We start from the raw sequence: 12,997 nt of genomic DNA, 5'->3' as shown, positions 1-12,997 counted from the left end.
CCATTACAAAGTTTGTTTTATACTTTATTATTTGAAACCATTTTTTATTTATTTTTTAATGAAACTTTAATTTAATGTATATTTTGTACTAAAACAAATTCATGGGGAATACATTGTTTATTAATGGGGTTTTTTTTAGTGCAAAATAGTAATGCCAATTTTGGTAAAGTTACCCACATGTATTTTGATACTTTTCAAAATAAAAGGCACAAAAAATGCCATTATTGGCTTTATTTTATCAGAAAATCTTATGATACATTAAACTGTTTCAAAAAACTATTTTAGAACACTGAAATAAAATGGCATTAAATAAGAAGTGAACATACCGGACAACTTATCTTTTAGTAATAAAGAAGCAAATGGGTTAAAAAGGCTCCTAGTGTGGCTGCTATGTATGGTATGCAGTAACATATTGTGTCATTTTCAATTGTTTATTTATAACACTATAGCCATTATTTTGTCAAAATTATGAGGGACAAGAAGTAGAAAATGGGTGGATGGATAATTAACCTATTTCTTCATTTACTGTTAATATGTGGTTACTTTCTGTTTTATCATGTTCTATGTAAGCTTTTGTTCAAATGTAATAGGCATTTATTTTTCTGTTGTTTGGGTACTTTACATTAGTTTTGGGTCAGACTACAAATTTGGGTATTTACCAAATACCAAGTAGTTACGTGGTCATACTTAAAGTCCTCTTGTGTCCAGAGACGTATTTCCTGAGTTAAAAAAAATGACAAAATATTTTATAATAATAAAAAACAATGACATATTCATTGTAGTATCGACTACAGTATTTACAACTCTTGTACTTGGTATTGTTAGTCAATATTTGTATAGAGCCACTCATTTGTTTACACTCAGGAGTGCTAGACTGCTATTAACGGTTAGCTATTGTATCCCCCTATGGAGTGTAGTGATGTTAAAGTACCAATGATTTTCACACACACACACACACACACACACACACACACTAGGTGTTAAGAAATTAGTCTCTGCATTTGACCCATCACCCTTGATCACCCCCTGGGAGGTGAGGTGAGCAGTAGTAGTGGCTGCGCCCGGGAGTAATTTTTGGCGATTTAACCCCCAATTCCTACCCTTGATGCTGAGTGTCAAGCAGGGAGGTAATGGGTCCCATTTTATAGTCTTTGGTATGACTCGGCCGGGGTTTGAACTCACGACCTACTGATCTCAGGGCGTACACTCTAACCACAAGGCCACTGTGCCCTTCATTGTTTTAGTCACTTGTAAATAGTGCAGTGCATTGTTTCACCTTTATTGTTAGGGTTGAAGCCAAGGCTATGTCCATTCTCCCTCTTATGTCTCCACGCTTTATGTGCTTTTAAATGCTGTGTGTGTTGACTCACATGCGCCTTTGCTCATATTACCAGCATTGTAACCACGGCACGCCATCAGATGCATGAAAAAAAATAAAAATAAAAATAAATTTACCGGTAGTGGTGTTTTTCCAAAGGCAGTACCGTATTTTCCGCACCATAAGGCGCCCTGGGTTATAAGCCGCGCCTTCAATGAACGGCATATTTCAAAACTTTGTCCACCTATAAGCCGCCCCGTGTTGTAAGCCGCATCTAACTGCGCTAAAGGAATGTCAAAAAAACAGTCAGATAGGTCAGTCAAACTTTAATAATATATTAAAAACCAGCGTGATGTGGGCGCACATGGAGTCGTATATCAACATGGACGGAGCTGCGTGAAAAAAGCCACCCGGCCTCTTCGCGTAAACTTACCTTAACCACTCGCTCATCTTTTCTTCATCCATCCCTTCGAGTTAGCTTTTATGATGACGCCGGCTGGAAAGGTCTCTTTTGGCAAGGTCTTCCTTTTGAATATCACCATGGGTGGAAGTTTCTGGCCATTAGCATGGCAAGCTAGAACCACAGTGAAGGATGACTTCTCATTCCCTGTGGTGCGAATATTCACCGTACGTGCTCCCGTTGTATCCACAGTGCGGTTCACAGGAATATCAAAAGTCAGTGGAACCTCGTCCATGTTGATAATGTTCTCTGGCCGGATCTTTTTTTCAGCTATCTTGTTTTTACAATATGCACGGAAAGTAGCCAGCTTTTCTTGAAAGTCTTTAGGCAGTTGCTGTGAAATAGTAATCCGTATGCGGATGGAGAGATTGCGTCTTTTCATGAACCGGATCCCTGTCGCTTAGTAGGAGCCATTTTGTGGTCTTTACAGATGTAAACACACAAAGGAAATGAAATGTACGGTAATATCCGCGCGCTTTTTCTTCTTCTACGCGGGCGGGTGGTTGCTTACAGTAGAAGAAGAAGCGCTTCCTGTTCTATGGGGGCGGGTGCTTACCTTGGCGGTTGCTTGCATAGAAGAAGAAGCACTTCCTCTTCTACGGGGAAAAAAGATGGCGGCTGTTTACCGTAGTTGCGAGACCGAAACTTTATGAAAATGAATCTTAATATTAATCCATATATAAAGCGCACCGGGTTATAAGGCGCACTGTCAGCTTTTGAGAAAATTTGTGGTTTTTAGGTGCGCCTTATAGTGCGGAAAATACGGTACTAATACCGATATACTGTAGAACCCTAGTGCAAAATAACAAATGTAAGATATAAAAACATTTATTTTCAGAACTGTGACACGTCTCTGGCCGAGATGTTTACCAGTTCAGCACTAACGCTGCCTGCCACGGTAGACAATGACAATGTTCGCACTGGCATAGCAGGGAGGAGCTATGAGTATGTTTATGGTCAAATCTCATATGAAGATCCCGGTCATTCATAGTTTATATTTTATTCAAGCTAAACAGGGCCCCTCACGGATCACGGGCCCCTACGCACATGGCTTGATCTGCTTATATGGAGGGAAGGCCTGCTGCTGCGACACATGTTGAAACATGAAACAAGAATTCAATTGTCAGCAGCAGCAACACGGTGACAATGTGCAGCAAATTCACGTAAACAGTGTAATAGTATTTGTGCATGACTATGATTCTCCTTCTGAAGTATGTTTACTGTACTGTGAAAAGTTCTTCACACAAGCCAACAAAGCATTGTATCTGAGGTCATTAAAAAGCATTAAATGGATTTTGCAAAAATGAAGGCCTTAGATGGCAATAAAAAGCATTAAATTTAATGTCCAGAGGCATTAAAACAATTTAATGGGGTTTAGACCAACATGCCATTAGCTAATCACAAGTCAGCGATTAAAGGCAGGCAGCAATTAATGGTGACACATTTCTTTGACATGACCAACTAAGCAACTTCTGCTGTCGCCACGAAAACACCACAGCTGGCAGGTGCTGGTACCACTACAGGGGGAAAAAAATTACGTCTTGTGACCAATCAAAGAGTAACAGTCTATGTAAACTACATACCTGCCAACTACTCCGGTTTTCCCGTAATTAGTACGGTTTTCATCAACCTATTCCGGGTTACGGTTGCAGTGATAAAAAATACGGTTTTTCATTAATTAAAAAAAAAGAAGTTTTTTAAATGCGCGAGGCTATTTATAGCACCGCTGCCAAGCACGAGGCACCTGTTGCCATTGTTTCCAAACGAGCGAACGATCATGGAATCAGCCGGAGAAAAATCGCAAACGAGTCTTAAACCGAAAAGAAAACTGCAGTCATTCCGTGAAGAATATTCAAAAGCCTATCCGGGAATAATTATCCGTTCCAAAAAGGGTGAAAACTACGCGAATTGCACCTTGCGCAGACAAGATTTTTCGATCGGACACGGAGGAATTAGCGATGTAAAAGACCACGTTGGGACAAAAGAACACAAGTCTAATGCCGTTGCTAGCGATACAAGTGGAAAACTTTCAACGTTTTTCGGATTTTAGCCACAAAAAGGTAATGACACCAATGTTATCTATTGGAATTGTTTAGTACTGTTATACTGTTAAAAGTGTTTATACTATTTATGCTTTCAAGTCCAAGTTGAAGAAATCTTGTTAAATGTTGACAGCATAACTACCAAAATACAGAAGTATGTCCTTAATATTTTTGCAGTGCTATTTCTGTTGAAAAGTTCAAATGATTACATTAGAGATGTGATGTGCCACTTTTCAAGTGTCTGATGGCTTAAATGAATTTTCATTAATTTTTCATATTTTGAATTCTTTTGAAAGGCTTACAAAAAAACTACATTTGAATTGTAATTCCATGCTATTGACAGGACTATTAATTTTAATGAAGTTAGCTTACCATGTTTACACTATGATAATTGTGATAGAAATGTGAATTTTAGGCACAGAATATTTTTTACAATTGAACAAGGCAGTAGATTATACAAGCTTGGACAGAAAGTTAATAATGACACCAATTTTTTTTTTAATGGAATTGTTTAGTACTGTTTTACCATTTGTTTACTGTAAAAAGTGTTTATACTGTTTATACTTTCAATTAACAAATTGAAGTCTTGTGAAAGGTTGACAGGATAACTGGCATTAACTGTCAAAATAATTTCAAACTATTGAAGTTAGCTTACAGAATAAACATGTCAATCAACCCATATGATTTTTGCTGTAATATTTTTGTTCTGAAAAGTCACTGTGACTGATAGAAAAGTGATGGTTTTAGCAACATTTTAACCTGTCTGAATGCTAATAATCATTTTGCGTCGGGGGGGCGAAGCCTGAACCCCCCACCAGGACTTTGTCCTGGACCTACCGGGGCCTGCGGCCCCTGGACCCTGGCTACTAGGTTTTTCTGATTTCAAAAGTTGGCAGGTATGAAACTATTCAAGATGATGATTGTTAAATTCTTACAGTTCTGTCTCTACAGACAGTTGTAATCTTTTGACTATCAATAATAACTATCTGCAGTAGAACATGGGCATTAAATTAGTTTTAAGTGGCATTAAAAATACATTCAATTAGATTGCTGATACCTGCATAAACCCTGTGTATGCAAATGATGTATCTATTTGATAAATATCCTAATCACAGTAAGAGTGGAGCTTATTAAGAGAGGAGATTTACACCCCATCACAATGCAATTGTCTGTATAGTTTACTATCAATTCAAATGTAATCGCCTGTTGTTTCCATTTGTAGTTTTCAGTACCGTATTTTCCGCACCATAAGGCGCCCTGGGTTATAAGCCGCGCCTTCAATGAACGGCATATTTCAAAACTTTGTCCACCTATAAGCCGCCCCCGTGTTGTAAGCCGCATCTAACTGCGCTAAAGGAATGTCAAAAAAACAGTCAAATAGGTCAGTCAAACTTTAATAATATATTAAAACCAGCGTGATGTGGGCGCGCATGGAATCGTATATCAACATGGACGGAGCTGCGTGAAAAAAGCCACCCGGCCTCTTCGCGTAAACTTAAACTTACCTTAACCACTCGCTCATCTTTTCTTCATCCATCCCTTCGAGTTAGCTTTTATGATGACGCCGGCTGGAAAGGTCTCTTTTGGCAAGGTCTTCCTTTTGAATATCACCATGGGTGGAAGTTTCTGGCCATTAGCATGGCAAGCTAGAACCACAGTGAAGGATGACTTCTCATTCCCTGTGGTGCGAATATTCACCGTACGTGCTCCCGTTGTATCCACAGTGCGGTTCACAGGAATATCAGTTGCTGTGAAATAGTAATCCGTGTGCGGATGGAGAGATTGCGTCTTTTCATGAACCGGATCCCTGTCGTTTAGTAGGAGCCATTTTGTGGTCTTTACAGATGTAAACACACAAAGGAAATGAAACGTACGGTAATATCCGCGCACTTTTTCTTCTTCTACGCGGGCGGGTGGTTGCTTACAGTAGAAGAAGGAGCGCTTCCTGTTCTATGGGGGCGGGTGCTTACCTTGGCGGTTGCTTGCGTAGAAGAAGAAGCGCTTCCTGTTCTACCGGGAAAAAAGATGGCGGATGTTTACCGTAGTTACGAGACCGAAACTTTATGAAAATGAATCTTAATATTTGTCCATATATAAAGCGCACCGGGTTATAAGGCGCACTGTCAGCTTTTGAGAAAATTTGTGGTTTTTAGGTGCGCCTTATAGTGCGGAAAATACGGTAATTTTTTTTGCCGTGCCATTACAGGTGACCATATATCAGTTAGCGGTCCAGAGGGTACCTTCAGTCTCCGCCCCCTTCGTGATGTCACAGTCCTTTACCTTTTAGCAGCAGGCACAGGCCTCACTCCGATGGCTCGTCTCCTTCAACTGGCACTGCAGGAGATGAACACTATCAGGTTTGGGGGGGAACTCAAGTATTTCAACTATTCATTCATTCTTCAGTTAATTTCCTGCATAATACATCCACAGGAAAGCCCAACTGCTGTTTTTTAACCGACGAGAAGAGGACATCCTGTGGCGAAGGGAATTGGATGAACTGGCCGCTCAGGATGAAAGGTACTGCAGTGTTTATGTTTGGCAGTACAGTAGAGCCACCACTATTTGCAGATTTAGTTTTCTCTGCAAGGCTGCTATGATTAATCGATTCATTTGATTGGGGGAAAAGCTTCAATGTGTATTTTTTAGTCCTACTGTTTTTCCCATTATTATTGTTTTATTGGTCCTGTTCTTATGTGTTTGCCATTAATTGCCACAGGGACGTAGGAGGAAATTTAGCCACTGGCTACAATCTTGAATATTCACACTTGTGTGTTTATTAGGGCTCTCAAAATTAACGCGATAATAAACATGTTACCTATAAGTTCCTTTAACGGCAATAATTTAACGTTTTTGACCCTCGGTCTGTTATACCATACCAACTTTATTTATAAAGCCCTTTAAAAACAACCACAGTTGAAGAACAAAGGGCTGTACACCACTAAGAAATAGAGGCAAAGGACAGACTAAAAAATAACATTTAAAACAGAAGCAAAATACACATTGAAAAAGCAAATACAAATTACCCTAAGAATAATTTGTTAGATAAAAAGCAGTTAAAAAGTTAAAAACAGTTTAAAGTGTGTAATGGCGCCCCGTTACCATACTTACCAACCCTCCTGATTTTCCCGGGAGACTCCCGAATTTCAGTGCCCCTCCCGATTTCCACCCGGACAACAATTTTGGGGGCGTCCCTTAAAGGCACTGCCTTTAGCGTCCTCTACAACCTGTCGTCACGCCCGCTTTTTCTCCATACAAACAGCGTGCCGGCCCAGTCACATAATATATGCGGCTTTTACACACACACACACACAAGTGAATGCAAGGCATACTTGATCAACAGCCATACAGGTTACACTGAGGGTGGCCGTATAAAAAACTTTAACACTGTTACAAATATGCGCCACACTGTGAACCCACACAAAAAACAAGAATGACAAACACATTTCGGGAGAACATCCGCACCGTAACACAACATAAACACAACAGAACAAATACCCAGAATCCCTTGTAGCACTAACTCTTCTGGGATGCTACAATATACACCCCCGCTACCACCAAACCCCGCCCACCTCATATCTCTGCATTGTCATGCAGAGATATGAATGCCATTCACTTGTACAACATTTAAAGTACAGAATATCAGAAACATTTATTCATATAGAATAAATATCACCTAACATCTTTGACATTCAAAGCATGATCGTAACAATCCACATTTTGTGTTATTGTGTGAAACCGCTATCTAACATGGAAGTGTAGCTCCTCTCCTCTAAATGCAAGTGCTCCTTAAAGCAGGAACACCATTTCTGTAATTCTACAAAGTAAAAACTCTACAAAATACAAACCAATTCCTTGCAGGTATTTTTTTGTATTCTCTTTAAAAGGCGTGTATATATCCTTTTTATGTTGAGCAGTTTCAAAAAGCATCATGTTTAAAAACATTTCATTAAAGCAAATTAATTGTCCAGTCATGGTATTAAACGATCTTCCTAGGGTACACTGAAAAATTATATTTTGAGTTAATTATGAACAAAATGCAATTACCGTATTTTTCGGACTATAAGTCACAGTTTTTTTTCATAGTTTGGCCGGGGGTGCGACTTATACTCAGGAGCAACTTATGTGTGAAATTATTAACACATTAGCGTAAAATATCAAATAATATTATTTATCTCATTCACGTAAGAGACTAGACGTATAAGATTTCATGGGATTTAGCGATTAGGAGTGACAGATTGTTTGGTAAACGTATAGATAGATAGATAGTACTTTATTGATTCCTTCAGGAAAATGACAATTCCAGCAGCAGTGTACAGAGTTGAGATCGAATTTAAAAAGTAAATAATGGGGGTATAAATGGAAACAAAATAGAAAAATATTACAATAGATTAAAAATAAAAAGCAACAATGAGAAAAAAAATAAGAATCTAACAAGAGAAACTAGACAGTAGTGACCATGTTATGAAAAATTATTGCACTGTTATTGTTTTGCATCCCCTGTCATCCTAGTACCCCCCCTCCTCCCAGAGAGGCGTTTGGGACAAAATAGTTTTTTAGTCTATTAGTCCTGCACTTGGGATGAATGTATAGCATGTTCTATATGTTATAGTTATTTGATTGACTCTTACCATAATATGTTACGTTAACATACCAGTTGGTTATTTATGCCTCATATAATGTACACTTATTCAGCCAGTTGTTCACTATTCTTTATTTATTTTAAATTGCCTTTCAAATGTCTATTCTTGGTGTTGGCTTTTATCAAATAAATTTACCCCAAAAAATGCGACTTATACTCCAGTGTGACTTACCGTATTTTCCGCACTATTAGCCGCACCTAAAAACCACAAATTTACTCAAAAGCTGACAGTGCGGCTTATAACCCGGTGCGCTTTATATATGGATTAATATTAAGATTCATTTTCATAAAATTTAGGTCTCGCAACTACGGTAAACAGCCGCCATCTTTTTTCCCCATAGAAGAGGAAGCGCTTCTTCTTCTACTGTAAGCAACCACCCGCTCCCGTAGAAGAAGAAGAAGAAGCGCGCGGATATTACGTTTCATTTCCTTTGTGTGTTTACATCTGTAAAGACCACAAAATGGCTCCTACTAAGCGACAGGTTTCCGGTTCATGAAAAGACGCAATCTCTCCATCCGCACATGGACTACTATTTCACAGCAACTGCCTAAAGACTTTCAAGAAAAGCTGGCTACTTTCCGTGCATATTGTAAAAACAAGATAGCTGAAAAAAAGATCCGGCCAGAGAACATTATCAACATGGACGAGGTTCCACTGACTTTTTATATTCCTGTGAACCGCACTGTGGATACAACGGGAGCACGTACGGTGAATATTCGCACCACAGGGAATGAGAAGTCATCCTTCACTGTGGTTCTAGCTTGCCATGCTAATGGCCAGAAACTTCCACCCATGGTGATATTCAAAAGGAAGACCTTGCCAAAAGAGACCTTTCCAGCCGGCGTCATCATAAAAGCTAACTCGAAGGGATGGATGAAGAAAAGATGAGCGAGTGGTTAAGGTAAGTTTACGCGAAGAGGCCAGGTGGCTTTTTTCACGCAGCTCCGTCCATGTTGATATACGACTCCATGCGCGCCCACATCACGCTGGTTTTTAATATATTATTAAAGTTTGACTGACCTATCTGACTGTTTTTTTGACATTCCCTTTAGCGCAGTTAGATGATAACACGGGGCGGCTTATAGGTGGACAAAGTTTTGAAATATGCCGTTCATTGAAGGCGCGGCTTATAACCCAGGGCGCCTTATGGTGCGGAAAATACGGTATATGTTTTTTTTCCTTCTTTATTATGCATTTTCGGCCGGTGCGACTTATACTACGGAGTGACTTATACTCCGAAAAATGCGGTAACCGCAATAAATGTTTTAATCGTTTACTGTCCTTGTTTAAAAAAAAAAAGTAAAGGAATCTAGCAGAGTGCACTGTTTGACAAGTTAATCCACTCAACATTTTCCAGCAGCAAGATGTGATGTTACTGTAATATTGTTTGTTATTGCTTTGTAATTTGTAGAACGTTTAAAATGTTTAATAACAGACTTTTTATAGGGTTTAGAATATACATTTTTTTTGGCGTAGCTGTACTCACACTGCACGGCACCGGACTTAAGTGCGATTCCCCCCATCCTCTCACTGTGCCATCACTTGATGAATACAACTTGTGTTGCCAGGTTCCAGGTGGAGCACATCCTGTCTGAGCCGTGTGACAGCTGGGCAGGCAGGAAGGGCCGTGTTGACGAGGCCGTGATCAACGATTGTCTGGATAGACCGGACGGGTCCAAGTGCTACGTGTGTGTATGTGGGCCCACTGCCTTTACGGAGCTGACCGTTGGGTAAGTCACACTTGACAAATTACTTTCAAATGCTGTCAGAACTACTACCTTTTAAAGGATTTGAACCCCTTTTCATACCTGCCAACTACTCCGGTTTTCATCAACCTATTCCGGGTTACGGTTGCAGTGATAAAAAATACGGTTTTTCATTAATTAAAAAAAAAAATTTTTTTTTAAATGCGCGAGGCTATTTATAGCACCGCTGCCAAGCACGAGGCACCAGTTGCCATTGTTTCCAAACGAGCGAACGATCATGGAATCAGCCGGAGAAAAATCGCAAACGAGTCTTAAACCGAAAAGAAAACTGCAGTCATTCCATGAAGAATATTCAAAAGCCTATCCGGGAATAATTATCCGTTCCAAAAAGGGTGAAAACTACGCGAATTGCACCTTGTGCAGACAAGATTTTTCGATCGGACACGGAGGAATTAGCGATGTAAAAGACCACGTTGGGACAAAAGAACACAAGTCTAATGCCGTTGCTAGCGATACAAGTGGAAAACTTTCAACGTTTTTCGGATTTTAGCCACAAAAAGGTAATGACACCAATGTTATCTATTGGAATTGTTTAGTACTGTTATACTGTTAAAAGTGTTTATACTATTTATGCTTTCAAGTCCAAGTTGAAGAAATCTTGTTAAATGTTGACAGCATAACTACCAAAATACATCCATCCATCCATCCCTTTTCTACCGCTTATTCCCTTCGGGGTCGCGGGGGGCGCTGGAGCCTATCTCAGCTACAATCGGGCGGAAGGCGGGGTACACCCTGGACAAGTCGCCACCTCATCGCAGGGCCAACACAGATAGCATAACTACCAAAATACAGTATGTCCTTAATATTTTTGCAGTGCTATTTCTGTTGAAAAGTTCAAATGATTACATTAGAGATGTGATGTGCCACTTTTCAAGTGTCTGATGGCTTAAATTCATTTTCATTAATTTTTCATATTTTGAATTCTTTTGAAAGGCTTACAAAAAAACTACATTTGAATTGTAATTCCATGCTATTGACAGGACTATTAATTTTAATGAAGTTAGCTTACCATGTTTACAGTATGATAATTGTGATAGAAATGTGAATTTTAGGCACAGAATATTTTTTACAATTGAACAAGGCAGTAGATTATACAAGCTTGGACAGAAAGTTAATAATGACACCAATTTTTTTTTTTAATGGAATTGTTTAGTACTGTTTTACCATTTGTTTACTGTAAAAAGTGTTTATACTGTTTATACTTTCAATGAACAAATTGAAGTCTTGTGAAAGGTTGACAGGATAACTGGCATTAACTGTCAAAATAATTTCAAACTATTGAAGTTAGCTTACAGAATAAACATGTCAATCAACCCATATGATTTTTGCTGTAATATTTTTGTTTTGAAAAGTCACTGTGACTGATAGAAAAGTGATGGTTTTAGCAACATTTTAACCTGTCTGAATGCTAATAATCATTTTGCGTCGGGGGGCGAAGCCTGAACCCCCCACCAGGACTTTGTCCTGGACCTACCCTGGCTACTAGGTTTTCTAATCAAAGGCACATATTGTATATACATCCTTTTTGTTTTGTCCTGTCAGGTTGGTGAAGCAGCAGGGTTTCATGGAGGAGGAGCTTCACATCTTCCAGGGTTGATGTGCACTGCTGCCAACGTGCAGAGACTTGGTGCCTTTAAGTGACAATCAGAGATGGTTTAAATGTATAGCGTATATTTATTTAATGTGTGTGTGCGGAAGAAACACAGTTTCTATGCATCCATATAAAACAGCTGACTGACTACAGAGTTGTGTTATTGCATTAGCACAGTCCAGTTAGTATTTGTCCTACATATTTTACATACATTCTCCTGCCTCTGCTAAACATATTTAATTCCACATTTTGTTGGTCACAATTGGGTGAAACGTACATGTAGTTGTGACACAACAATGTCAAAAGAGCCTAGGAAAGTTCCTTCTTTTAAGCAACAATACTGCCTCTTTTTATAGTCAATGCTACAGATACAGTACATGTTGTCTCAACCATCTCATGTTGCTGTATTTGAAGCAGCAATGCAGGCATTATGGTGTTATTAGTTGGAACAATCTATTATAAGAGGGAATTATTGTGCAGAGACATCAATATGGAAAAAAAAAAGTATTACAACACGTGAACAGCTAAAGTTTTTCCCCTCAACTTCAGTAGGTGTTAATATTTTCTGGTGGACTGACTGAAAAAACTTTACATCAACAATTCAATAACATTACAACATTTGAGGAACTATGTATTCTAAATGATTGTATTTAAAAGAGAAGGATGGAAAAACTTGGACTTTAGGAGAGATGCTAGTCTGCTTCCTGACTACTATAAGAACAAGTAACCGATATAATAATATATGTTGAGTGGAAAGGTACACTATTAGAATATGTAAATACTACACAATACAATAGAGTACTGTATTAAATTATAATTACTGAGCAAGTATGCAAACAGTCCATTTAGGATAATTGTAACTACAGCTGCCCACCATGTGACTCTTCTTTTTTTATTGTTAAAAAAAGTGTGTAATGTTGACCTTTATAGTAAAGTCTTTTTACACAAAGCCTGTTTTCTGCATTCATGCATGCACACACCAAACACTAACATGTGAGGTTAACAAGTGTTTGATCACAAGGTTTTTTTGTTATATATGTATACATATAGATGCATATGTATGTATAAATATTTATGTAAGTATGTGTATATATATATATATATATATACATGTATATACACATATGTATGTGTATATACATATGTGTGTATATATATATATATATACACATACATATGT

General features: G+C 38.6%; 1 protein-coding gene across 4 annotated transcripts in view; it reads left to right on the top strand.

Moving 5' to 3' along the window:
• The window catches only part of cyb5r4 (cytochrome b5 reductase 4), a 90,427-nt gene extending 77,694 nt beyond the window's left edge, over positions 1–12,733 (top strand). For all 4 annotated transcript variants that reach the window (XM_061948542.2, XM_061948535.2, XM_072912955.1 and 1 more), the window contains exons 13-16: positions 6,027–6,177; positions 6,251–6,337; positions 10,029–10,190; positions 11,769–12,733. In XM_061948542.2, the coding sequence (XP_061804526.2) occupies positions 6,027–6,177; positions 6,251–6,337; positions 10,029–10,190; positions 11,769–11,823 (455 nt within the window). In that variant the 3' untranslated portion in view covers positions 11,824–12,733. The remainder of the gene's footprint in view (positions 1–6,026; positions 6,178–6,250; positions 6,338–10,028; positions 10,191–11,768) is intronic.
• Positions 12,734–12,997: the final 264 nt, after the last annotated feature.

Source organism: Nerophis lumbriciformis, linkage group LG04 (genome assembly GCF_033978685.3).
Source record: "Nerophis lumbriciformis linkage group LG04, RoL_Nlum_v2.1, whole genome shotgun sequence".
Taxonomy (NCBI): Eukaryota; Metazoa; Chordata; class Actinopteri; order Syngnathiformes; family Syngnathidae; genus Nerophis; species Nerophis lumbriciformis.
Note: the sequence above shows the minus strand (reverse complement) of the source record. Positions and strands in the feature narration are given on the sequence as shown.